Raw genomic sequence first — 13,267 nt, 5'->3', positions numbered from 1 at the left:
ATTTGCAATTTCTCTTAGCATTTTTGGAGTAAGTCCAGTAGACTTTGGGAAAATCTAGTATTCACTGACTTTGAATTAACAAAGTAACTTGATCCCTCTGTGGTTTTTTTTTTTTTTTTTTTTTTTTGGCTTGGTTGAGAAAGTATTGATTTTTATATCTGTCTATAATTTAGGGTTGTGGTTCTCAACTTTAGTGTGCATGAGGCTCCCTGAGGAAGAGATGCTTGAGCCCACCCTTGGAAATTGGCGGCAGTAGGTCTGAGAGACCGTGGGCATTTTTTTAACGCCACAGATAGTTTTGATGAGTAATACAGGACAAGAGTCATCAATAGAGGTAGAGAATCAATATCTGAGCCATTAACTAATTAAAAGTCAGATTGTATGTTACCAAAAAGATGTTTTCCTTTAAATTTGAAGGAATGTTAATATTTTGATTTATTGCTCTTCTGGATCATAAATTGGGCCATTCTTACAGTGCTTGGGCTCTTACTGCGAAATTACTATTCTCTCTAAACATTTTAGTCAATTGACAGTCTTACGGTGTGACCAAGTTTCCCTATATTAATATGTCCAGTGTCTTTAATCTCTTTCTTCTTGAAATATCTTTTTACTTAAATGCCAGTTTATCCATTTCCATGTTTTTAAATCAGTATATATATAGACTTAGTCATTGGGTTCCGTAACTTTTTAGATAGCTGTGTGCTTCAGAATAGCCTAGGTGGAAGTCTGGTAGTACCTTTTAGTTTACAGAGTATTTCTCTGCACACTAGTAGCATGTAACATTCTTTGCTTATATTTATGAACTGTGGGAAGTACCAGAGCCAGAGCTTAAGACATTATGCTGCTGCTGTTCCAGTGTAGGTGGTTACAGGCTACAGCCTCTGTCCAGGATGTGGCTCCCGTTTCTTGTTCCTATAAAGAGTTGCATTTTCAACCACAAGGTCAAACATGCTCATAACTCAGTCCTTAGTAAGGTGTTTCCCAAGTGATAACGTTACTAATAATAACAAAGTGAATGATTTGCTTCACCTTGAAGCTACTCTAGTTTTTTTGTTTGTTTTTTTGGTATAATAATGCCACTCTGGTTTACCTATATTCCATTATGTCTCCTCGAGTACAGGAGAGGGAAGTAGGTTACTAATGTTACCAAAGTTGTGCATAAGAACCCTTGGGAATGTGTGGAACACAGGACTATCATGGATTTTGTCTATCGCTTTGGAAAAAAAGGTTGGATTTTTTCCTTGAAACAGGCTCTGAGATGGAGATTTGCATGTAGGTGGTCTAGTGGGTTGGCCTTTCTGAGAGGTCCAGGGGACCAGGCTTGTGTATTGTAGGTATTGGCGAGTCACTGGATGTAGACTACCCTCCAGGAGGGGATGCAACCTTAGATGAAGCATCTTGTTTGGCCAATGGCAGTGCCTAAGAAGGGACTCAGCTGCGAGCCAGCAGCAGGCAGCATTCTGGGCATCTGGGGGGATGAGTGTTGTGGGCCCAGAGAGACAATATGAGTGACCCACTGCAGCATCCACTACAAGAGCCACTGGTAGGCTTTCTTGCCAAAAAGATCCAAGTGCACAACATGAAACTTCAGCATTTGTTCTCCTGACCTTGTGCGTCTCCACATTTCCTAAGCCGTAGACCTTCCTTTGGTATATTGGTTCCCCTTTTTTTCCCTGCCATCCCCCAACCAGTGTAGCAACAGGGTAGGTTGTTTACATAAAAGTCTGGGACTTGATCTGTTTGGGATTGACCATCATTTTGGAGCTTAGACATAATTCTAAGAGCCCAGTGACTTTTTTAAAAGTGTCATTTTATAATGTTGGTATTGACATTAATTATAATTTTAATCAATGCTTTGAAACAGTTGTTACCCTTCAGAACTTATAAATGACCAAGAACAGTGGTCGGCAAACTCATTAGTCAACAGAGCCAAATATCAACAGTACAATGATTAAAATTTCTTTTGAGAGCCAAATTTTTTAAACTTAAACTTCTTCTAACGCCGCTTCTTCAAAATAGACTCGCCCAGGCCATGGTATTTTGTGGAAGAGCCACACTCAAGGGGCCAAAGAGCCGCATGTGGCTCGCGAGCCGCAGTTTGCCGACCACTGACCAAGAACTAACACAACTGGTGCATTAACAGTGAGACGAGCATGGTGTCTCTGATCATTTGTTGGTGTGGGAGCCATAACACCCCGACTGGTCATTTGTACCCTGGTGGTTGCACCATTTTCTTTCACTGTGGTATAACCTTTTAAAACTGATGAGTCTTTTTAAAAAGCCTCCTCAGAAAAGACCTGTTGTATGGACATATTCAGTGTTCAGACTCCTGGATTACTTAGCCTCTGCTATACCATCCCCTTTCCACTGTCACCAACTATTAGCTGCTTATAGTACAACAGGGGAGACAACTTTCTGTGTAAACAACAAAGTGGTAGGGGAGTATTATGGGATGTGGACCTAATCAACACATATTTGTTGATGGAAAAAGGAGTTGGAGTGTCATGCAAGGAAAGAAAATGGCAATATTAACATTCCATTATTATGTGCTTAGCCCTGGTGCTTACTTGTGCCAAGCCCTTTCCATGTAATATTCTTCTTCTTTTTTTTTAATCCTCACTAGAAGATTTTTTTTTCCATTGATTTTTAGAGAGAGAGGGAGGGAGGAAGAGAGAGAGAGAAAAAAACACTGATGTGAGAGAGACACATTGATTGGTTGCCTCTGCATGCCCCTGACCAGGGCTGGGAGCCTGCAACCAAGGTATGTGCCCTTGATCAGAATTGAACCTGGGGCCCTTTAGTCCGCAGGCTGACACTCTATCCACTGAGCCAAACTGGGTAGGGCTCATTTTATTTTATTTTTTAAAAATATTTTTTATTGATTTTTACAGAGAGGAAGGGACAGGGATAGAGAGTTAGAAACATCGATGAGAAAGAAACAGCGATCAGCTGCCTCCTGCACACCCCCTACTGGGGATGTGCCCACAACCAAGGTACATGCCCTTGACCGGAATCGAACCTGGGACCCTTCAGTTCGCAGGCTGACGCTCTATCCACTGAGCCAAACCGGTTACGGCTCATTTTATTCTTAATAACATATTTCTTCACAGGTAGTTATACCCTGTTTTGCTGATGAGGAAACTGAGGCTCAGATGCATTTAGCCTGGTCTCATGGCGAGTCAGGAGGAAGAGCCAGGATTATCAGTTTGAATCTTTGCTCTAAACTTCCATGCTGTGCTGCCTCCCAGAGATCTCGGTGGTTGGGATCAAGGAAGATGGTAGCAGGGTTGGAGAATGCTAAGGTAGAGGCACTGTTTTCTAGGATGGAAATAGAAAATTGGTCAACTGAAGAAGCAAAAGGGGGAAGGCTGTTGCCACCAGACGTAAGACTTTTCCTCATCAAAATAACTAAAAACACAGGTGATTTCTCCTGCTTCTTCACAGTGGCGTCAAGTCCAAACCCAGTTTACTAGTATAGTGGGTCCCGAAGGGACTGATGGGAGAAAACAATGCTTGGCACGTCTCAACAGTGAAAAGCTGAGCTCACGAGCGCAGGCTTTCCTTTGTCTTCATTCTACTTGTACGAGAATAAGGAATGTTTTTCTCTCGTTCCTTTTATGAGCAGGTAAGGTGGATGTCTCCACCTCACCATAGGCAAATAATCAAAAGAGAAAGCAGGGAGAAGTCCAGGGTTGCCAATGATAATGTCACGCCTTGTTGTGGCCTCCTCCACTGCCCGTGACTCACTCTAGGGGTGTGTTGAGGAGCCGCAGTCGAATCTGGGTTAGAGAACGCGATGCCTCTTTTTCTTGATGAGTGAAAGCCAGTTAGTTGTAGGAGGGTTCCTAGCCTGACATTAGACTGATGACTTCTCATTATTTTTTTAGGCAAGGATCCCTTTGTCTTCCAGTTACACTGACAGATTTTTCCTGTTTTTTTTTCCCCCCTCCTTGTATAGCCAACATTTCTCTCTTGATTTAACATTCTGTTCCTTCTTTACCCACAGAGAACTGTCAACTCTTAACTCTTTTTTCCTCTAGAGATCCTTTTTGGCCTCACACTTAGCCTTGCACTGTTTTTGTAGTTGAATATAATACTTTCTTATGCCCTGGATTATCTATTAGCCCTGAGACTTCTAGATGAATGGAAAACATGATTCCAGAACAATCTTTACCTTGAATCTTGAAGGGTTTAAATCGGTGCTCACACTCCCTTAAAAATGCTGAGACTATTTTCACTTTTGAGACTTCAGCCTTCTAATAAATAATTGTTATACTTGAGTGATGAATTAGTAATTTATTTGCAACCAGTAAGTCACTGATGTCTGCCAAAGCTTATTAAAGATGAATTTTATTAGCAAGTTCTGTTGGGACAGAGAGCACTGCTTTGCCTAGCTTTGCAGAAGCAAACACCAAAGCGAGCTTTGGCAGGTGGATTTGGGAACAGGCAGAGGGCTGCATATGTACACTTGGTTTTCTTTTCTGTTTCACACTCGTATTTCTTTGTGCTACCAGGATCGTCATGACAGCCTTATCTCTCAACTGAAGCCTGTTACCTCATCCCTAATTGCTTATCCAAAGGCAGGCAAGCTCTAATTTCTCCGCATTAATAAATGACACTGAAGAAGAACTGCTTTGTTTGCACTGGCTCACGCAGGTTAACCAGTGTGAGCCCCTGAGTGCATTAGGAAACCTCGTGCTTCTCCCGCGGCCAAGGCGGGCCGGTGTTCACCTCGCTCTAGGGCAGCATTTCATTTATTTACTTTTTGCTCATGTTCACGGCCCTATTCCCCTTTCCTGATGAAAACACTTGAGTGACCTAGGTCAGCATTTCTCCTGTGGCTCTGGGGCACTCCCCTCAAGTTGGAGGGGGCAGGAGTTGGTAGCAGTTGTCCTAAGAGGACCGATGGCTGACCTGGTTTCATGGCTCACTCTTGGCTGCCTGCTGCTTACCTTTCCTTAGAGACCAAGAGGCTTTCCAGAGACCTAGGCACAGATACCTGTGATACACCAGCCTGTAAGATGCACCTGCTTCTCCTTTTGAAGCATAATGGGAAATGGTCTTGTGGATTTCATACGTGAATGTGAGGGTAGACTTGCGGGGCGGGTGGGGGGGGGAGGGCAGAGAATTGAGAATGGTTGTCCAGTTCAGAGTTAGTTCTATGACTGAGCTCTGCTGAATAGTGACAACTCTTGGCTCCCCTGGGAAACACCATCATCTCTCTTGTCGCCACCTAAGAATATCTCTGGTAATTTAAAGGGCCTGCAAATGTGGGCATTTTAAAATCTCAGAATTGTAAGCTTATTGCCTTTCTCCTTTTCTTCTCAGAATGAAATGGACGATGTGCCCTTCTTTGATATCCAACTGCCTTATGAATTGGCAATCAATATATTTCAGTATCTGGACAGGAAAGACCTGGGAAGGTGTGCACAGGTAAGCCGTCATTAACTGATATTCAAGATCTACCTACAAATGTAATTAAAGTATAGGAAGCTCCTCCATAACAGAAATCTACTTAACAGGATGACCAGCTTTAAAGAATTAATGAATTGGGTAGCATCTGAACGTGAAGGAAAGCAACCTTGAACTTAAGGAATTATGTTTGACGTTACTTGGTGTTTATCTTTTTGTGACCATCTGTTCAAGAGTTCTGTTCCCCTGAAGTCTGAGTTATGGCTGACCTGTGGCTGTGTGCTCAAGGCTGACAACTCTGTGCACCGTCTTTATTGAGCTAGCCTGAGCTGTTAATGTCCTCACGGTTTTTAATGCAAAGATGCCAGCCCTTGGTTTAATCAAGCCAGTCGTTAGGTTGGGAGCTGAGGGTCAACCTGGGGACAAAACAGTGAAGTCATGTTTTAGGCATATAGTCCAAATTACTCTTTAAACACCAGAACCCCACTCAGTGAGGTGTGAGGCATGTGACACCTGAGACCCACTGAGGGAATTGCAGGTCAATGACACCCATCTCATGCTTACTCTGGAGCATACATTCATGGAGTAGGGTGGTGGGAGATATCGTCTGGGCCAAATTGTATTGTGCACATGAATCACAAGGGATCTTGATAAAATGCAAATTTGGGTTCAGGAGGTCCAGGATGGGACCCAATAGTCTGTGTTTCTAACCAGGTGATGCCAGTATGCCTTTGGCATGTTTTGAGAGGCAAGATTAAAATTAATCTCTTCTCTTCTTGGTGAAGAGCGTGTAATTTCTCACAAGTTAAATGTGTATATGATTGCTGGCTTTTCATGGACACTGTGATACCCATTGTCCATAACTGCCAAACAAGTAACTTGCTTAGTGGTTACCATTTCCCACCCCTGGTTTCTATAATGTATTTTACATAAGTGTCTGTACCTTTAAGAGAAAGGGTTTGGTAAGATTGAGTAGTAGGAGAAACATACACTAAAATCCAAAGCCCCACCAAGAATGTGAAGTTAAAAATATTAAGGCAGTTTGAGAGTGGTGAAAACTCTTGCCAAGTTGAGACTCTAGTGCTTGCTATTTCTATGGCAGTTCACTGAAATCACACATAAAACGGGACAATTTATAGTTTCTGCTTTTACACGATTTTTTTATGAAGCATTTTGCTTAATCACAATTACAGGACAGGGCAAAAGTAGTTTTACAGTTTGTATGGAAAAATAATACAATAATTAACAAATAATAATACAAGAATAAACCCTGTGTTTCATGTACTCACAACTGTAAATCTCCTTTTGCCCTACCCTGTATTTTTCTACTGAAATAGGCAATTGAAAAAGTCTTCAGTATTCTTGATTGCCACACTATTACTTCAGTGGGGGTGTTAGCAAGTCTTTTTTGATGCAGAGTGTGGAAATCTTTGGGAAATTATGGAAGAAATTATTCAAAGGCTAAAATGCACTAAATGAAAATGTACTGAAGTGTAAACCACGCTCAGAGCCTATCGATTACATTGAGTAAGAGTGCCCACATTGTCTTCTTCTTTCCCCTTGCAAACTGGATTTGTTATATTCTAACTTTACACGTTGGCCCTGTTCCCAAGAGTTGAAAACAAGGGTGTAGCTGAGTGAGTCCAACTTCTGGATGTCAGCCTGATACTGTGAACCGGAGTCTTGGAATAGCGTCTAATAGCTCGCTGCTTTCCACAGAGTCAGCATTAGACGATAAAATCTTCATTCTTGATAGGGAGCTGCTGTTTAAGGAATCTTTTCTTCTAACATTGCTTTTTGCTTTCCTGCTTTGTAGAGGGCCATGTGGCTTTCACATCTGCTGCTGGTTTTCTCATCCAAAGAGTTTATCAGTGAAAGATAGGATCTAGTTAGTGGAAGAAGAGATCCCCCTTTTGCTACAATGGGGCTGCATTTCAGGGGAGATTGGTTATGCTGGTGAGATTATTCTGCAGGTGTGAACAGTTTAATTTGCAACACAGTAGTCCAATTGTCCACCAGAATTCTTCTCTCTTTGGCCAGTTGGATTTGTATTGTTGTTGTTTTTCAGCCTCATTTTTGGAGCAGAAAATAATTTTAAACAGAACCCCTTAAGTGGCTCTGCTTTGAAGCCAGAACTTTTTCCATAGAGCTATTGTATGAAGATGGCCATGGATGGCCAGTAATTTGTAGAATTGGCTTTGTTTTTTTCAAGAATTAAAATAAAACCACAAAGTAATAAAAATAAGTAGCATTTTTATTTGTTTCATGTGGTGTTTTTATTTTTGAAACAGGGAAGAAGTCCTTCTGTTGAATGGACTGTCCTGCTGCTTTATGACTATTTTAGAGGGGCTTACTCTCTGTCTCTCATTCTCTTTGAATGTAACCACCTTGGGACTGTAGTGAAATTGGGCCAGCTATGTGGGATTGGCACCATGAACTATATGTGTGCCCTTGGAGAAAACCTGTTTGCTTAGATCTTTATGCCAAATTGGTAACTGACTCACAGTAAGAAACCCTGATCGGGGAGGTCTTTTGAGATTTAATTATGCCACAGACTATGCTGGAAAACGGATTTTGCTCTGACTTTGTCTCCTTTCTGCATCCCCTCTCTTTTTCTGCTTTTTGTGCCCACTCAAACCTAAAGTCCTACTACGTTAGTGATTCCTGTGTACTTTCAATGCTGACCTCTCTAAGCTCCATGCTATCAATAGTTATCCCTTGAGGGACTCAGCATCTCGGAGGAGCGTATCATGCTGAAATATCTCAAACAGTAAGCAAAGTTATGCATTGGGCATTTCATTGAACAGCTTTATTATCTTGCTGTTTATAATTTTATGTTCATTTTATTGTGTGTGCCCACAGGATTCCTGGCACTTTAAAGGATAATATTTTTGAATGCATAACAATTACAAAGTTGTCGATTTCAAAACTATAAAAAATGATTTGGTTTTTATGAGAAGTGAAAGTGTGCTCTTATTTATGGCATGAATAATTCTGAGGAGTAAAGGTTTGTAGGTATTTATCAACATTATTTTAAAAAACTTAATTATAAATTCACAGGGAGATGCAAAAAAAATAATAGAGAGGTCCTGTGTACCCTCCCCCCCCCCCCGAGTTTTTCCATTGGAGGAACAATCCTATCTAATAAAAGAGTAATATGCAAATTAACCATCACTCCAACACACAAGATGGCTACCCCCATGTGGTCAAAGATGGCTGCCCCCATGAGGACACAAGATGGCCAGCAGGGGAGGGCAGTTGGGAGGGACCAGGCCTGCAGGGGAGGGAAGTTAGGGGTGACCAGGTCTGCAGGGGAGGGCAGTTAGGGGCAAACAGGCTGGCAGGGCATCAATCAGGCTGGCAGGGGAGTGGTTAGGGGGTGATCAGGCTGGCAGGCAGAAGCGGTTAGGGGCAATCAGGAAGGCAGGCATGCGAGCAGTTGGGAGCCAGCAGTCCTGGATTGTGAGAGGGATGTCCGACTGCCCGTTTAGGCCCGATCCTACTGGGATCGGGCCTAAACGGGCAGTCGGACATCCCTCGAGGGGTCCCAGATTGGAGAGGGTGCAGGCTGGGCTGAGGGACAACCCCCCTCCCCCCCCCGTGCACGAATTTCGTGCACCGGGCCTCTAGTATCAAAATAAAAAAATTGGTGTTGGTGCAGTCCACAGAGCTTATTCACATTTCACCAGTTTTCAGGCACTTATTTGTGTGTAGTTAGTTCTATGCAATTTTATCGCAGGTGTAGATTCGTGTGACCACAGTGAAGATACAGAACGTTCATCAACAAGGCACAGTCACCTCATTCCTTGTCCTGTTTCTAACCCCTAGCATCTGTTAATCTGTTCTCCATATCTGTGATTCTGCCTTTTTTAATATTCTTTTTAATATATATTTTAGTTATTTGTTTTCCTAATGTATAATTTTAGAAGTTTAGCTGGTAGGTAATTATGATTTTCAAGCAAAAGGTAGAAAATTGTTCATAAAGAAAGCAATAAAGAAGAAGAGGCAAGATGTGGAGGTTAAAAACTTAAGATTTATGATAAAATTGGTGAGCAAAAAGTAGGTGTTATCAAAATAAATCATTGTGCAACTAAAACCAGTATATTAGATAATAATATTTCAAGTTTCAAGGAAAATGTGATCTTACAATCTTCCCAGATGTCCAAATAGGAGAAACTAAAAGCTGAGGTTTTATAGTTAAAGATCTTAGTGAAGTCTTTAAGTGTTGGGAATCCATAGCCAAGTGCAACTAAATTGATTTTCATAGCAGAAATGATTCTGAAGACCTATCATTGCTGGCAGGGGTCCCTTAGTTCTTAAGTTTCACCTTGCGACCAGACTTACCTCTCCAGGAAATATGTGCAAGCCTGAGACCCAAGCACCTTCAGGAGTTTCCTTTTAAGTCACCAGGTTGCAGCGGCTGCCACCTTTACAGAGGGGTTATGGAAAAGCAAAGAACTCTAGAAGAAAAAGTAGGGAGCTAGATGAAATAAAATGGTGAAGTACTATTGATAATCCTTTCAACTGATGGGTTCTTGGGAGTTCTTTATACTGTTCACTTTACTTTTTAAAAAAATATGTTTTTATTGATTTTTAGAGAGAGAGGAAGGGAGAGGGATAGAGATAGAAACACTGATGATAGAAAAATTTCATCTATTGGCTACATACCCCCTACTGGGGACAGAGCCCCCAACCTGGGCATGTATCTGACCAGAAGCAAACTAGTGATCTCTTGATTCCTATGTCAAAGCTCAACCACTGAGCCATGACGGCTGGGCACTGTTCACTTTACTTTGTGTTGAAGTTTTTCATATTAAAAAGTTTAAAAGAAAAGGAGAAAGCAAGAGATGGTTTTGAATAAGAAAGTTGGAGCCTCCTGAAGTTAGCACATGCCAGAAGCTGTCCTTTGAAAATACAAGCAATCTAGTTTTTTTTTTTTTTAAATAAATCTTTATTCAGATTATTACAATTATTTCTCCTTTTTCCCCCCATAGCTCCCCTCGACCCATTTCCCACCCCACCTTCTGCCCTTACCTCCCCCCCACTGTCCTCATCCATAGGTGTATGATTTTTGTCCATTCTCTTCATGAACCCCCCATATCCCTTTCCCCCTGAGAATTATCAGTCCACGCCCTTTCTATGCCCCTGATTCTATTATATTCACCAGATTATTCTGTTCCTCAGGTTTTTAATTCACTTGATTTTTAGGTTCGCTTGTTGATAGATATGTATTTGTTGTTCATAATTTTTCTCTTTACGTTTTTCTTCTTCCTCTTCTTTAAGAATACCTTTCAGCATTTCATATAATACTGGTTTGGTGGTGATGAACTCCTTTAGCTTTTTCTTATTTGTGAAGCTCTTTATCTGCCCTTCAATTCTGAATGATAGCTTTGCTGGGTAGAGTAATCTTGGTTGTAGGTTCTTGCTATTCATCACATTGAAAATTTCTTGCCACTCCCGTCTGGCCTGCATAGTTTCTGTTGAGAAATCAGCTGACAGTTGTATGGGTGCTCCCTTGTAGGTAATAAACTGTTTTTCTCTTGCTGCTTTTAATATTCTCTCTTTGTCTTTTGCTCTTGGCATTTTAATTATGATGTGTCTTGGTGTGGTCCTCTTTGGATTCCTTTTGTTTGGGGTTCTGTGCGCTTCCTGGACTTGTAAGTCTATTTCTTTCACCAGGTGGGGGAAGTTTTCGGTCATTATTTCTTCAAATAGGTTTTCAGTATCTTGCTCTCTCTCTTCTTCTGGCACCCCCATAATTCTGATGTTGGTACGCTTGAAGTTGTCCCAGAGTCTTCTTACATTATCTTCAACTTTTTGGATTTTTTTTTTTTGCTTTTTGCTTTTTCAGTTGAGTGTTTTTTGCTTCTTTGTATTTCAATTCTTTGACTTGATTCTTGTGTTCCTCTATTCTGTTTCTGGGTCTCTGTATAATATTTTTTATTTCAGTCAATGTATGTTTAATTTCTAGTTGGTCCTTTTTCATATCTTCGAGGGTCTCGTTATATTTATCGGCCTTTTCTAGGATATTCTTAAAAAGTCTTATAACCGTGGTTTTGAATTCTATATCCAGTCGTTTGTTTTCCTCCATTTCTTTCGTTTGTGATCTGATTCTTTGACCCCACATTTTCACTGATTCCCTGAGTTGGTAAGGTAGATATTTGTGCTAGGTTTCCAATATGGCCCAGTGGGTCTGCTTCCCCAGTTAACCTGAGGTGGACACTCTTGGTGCACCCCTTTGTGGACTGTGTGTACAGCCTTGTTGTAATTAAGTCTTTATTGTTGTTGGTATCACTGGGAAGAATTGACCTCCGGGCCAGTTGGCTATAAGGATCAGCTGTGTCTATGCTGGGAGAAGTTCGGTGCTGGAGACAGCCTTATAGGATTAGATTTGCCAAATTGCAATAGCCTCTGTGCTCAGCTTGGATGGGGTGGAGTCTCAGTCTTGGCTTCCTGTCAGCCTTGCCCTTGCGCGCATGTGCGCTTTCAGTCCTCCGCCTTCCCCAGCTCGAGTCTCCGCCTGAGAGTCCAGACTCCCCCCACAAGAGCGTGGGTCCCCAGGGGCTCGCCTGGAACTGGGGTTCACTGCAGTCAGAACTGGGGCTCAGTGCCGTCAGGAGCCTCTGACTCCCACTAGGGAAAGCCTGTGGCAACCTCCGCAGCCTTTGTGCGCACTGGCACGCGCGCGTGCTTTCAGTCCTCTGCGTTCCCCGGCTCCCGAGTCTCCGCCCGAGAGTCCAGACTCCCCCCACAAGAGCGTGGGTCCCCAGGGGCTCGCCTGGTACTGGGGTTCACTGCAGTCAGAACTGGGGCTCAGTGCAGTCAGAATCCTCTGACTCCCTTCCACTAGGGAAAGCCTGTGGCAACTTCCGCAGCCTTTGTGCGCACTGGCGCGCGCGCGTGTGTGCACTTTCAGTCCTCCGCCTTCCCCGGCTCCCGAGTCTCCGCCCGAGAGTCCAGACTCCCCCCACAAGAGCGTGGGTCCCCAGGGGCTCGCCTGGAACTGGGGTTCACTGAAGTCAGAACTGGGGCTCAGTGCAGTCAGGATCCTCTGACTCCCTTCCACTAGGGAAAGCCTGTGGCAACCTCTGCAGCCTTTGTGCGCACTGGCACGCGTGCGCCTTCAGACTTCTGCCTTTCCCAGCTCGAGTCTCCGCCCGAGAGTCCAGACTCCCCCCGTAAGAGCGTGGGTCCCCAGGGGTTTGCCCGGAACTGGGGTTCAGTGCAGTTAGAACTGGGGTTCAGTGCGGTCGGAGGCTTCCTTCCCCCTTCCGCCAGAGAAAGTCAGCCAGGCTCTCAGCCGCCCTTCCTCTCTGCGCGCACAAAGCCCCTTTGCCGTACCTCCAATTCTCTGTGAGCTTTTCTCTTTCCTTCTAGTTGTAGAATTTTCACTCAGCCAGCTTTCCTGTGGTTCTGGATGGTGTCCGTTCTGTCTTTTAGTTGTAGTTTTGAAATTGTTGTGCGAGGCAGCAGTTTTGGTGTTTACCTATGCCGCCATCTTGTTTTTTTTCGCAATCTAGTTTTTTAAAGTATTGAATAATAATAATAAAAAGTTGGACTGCCGAAACCGGTTTGGCTCAGTGGATAGAGCGTCGGCCTGCGGACTGAAGGGTCCCGGGTTCGATTCCGGTCAAGGGCATGTACCTTGGTTGCGGGCACATCCCTAGTGGGAGGTGTGCAGGAGGCAACTGATCGATGTTTCTCTCTCATCGATGTTTCTAGCTCTCTATCCCTCTCCCTTCCTCTCTGTAAAATATCAATAAAATATATTAAAAAAAAAAAGTTGGACTTATTCCTCTCATTCAAGTGTTTACAGTGTGCCTACTATGTGCCATGTACTGTTCTAGACATACGG

The 13,267-nt window shown here is 43.0% G+C and overlaps 1 protein-coding gene across 2 annotated transcripts in view; it reads left to right on the top strand.

Annotated features, from left to right (window-relative positions):
• The window catches only part of FBXW8 (F-box and WD repeat domain containing 8), a 127,429-nt gene that overhangs the window by 21,552 nt on the left and 92,610 nt on the right, over positions 1-13,267 (top strand). For both annotated transcript variants that reach the window (XM_080649607.1, XM_080649606.1), the window contains exon 2: positions 5,329-5,433. In XM_080649607.1, coding sequence (XP_080505733.1) covers positions 5,329-5,433 — 105 coding nt within the window. The remainder of the gene's footprint in view (positions 1-5,328; positions 5,434-13,267) is intronic.

The sequence above is a fragment of the Plecotus auritus genome (genome assembly GCF_963455305.1).
Source record: "Plecotus auritus genome assembly, chromosome: 13".
In the NCBI taxonomy this organism is placed as follows: Eukaryota; Metazoa; Chordata; class Mammalia; order Chiroptera; family Vespertilionidae; genus Plecotus; species Plecotus auritus.
This window is presented reverse-complemented; position numbering and strand designations above follow the sequence as displayed.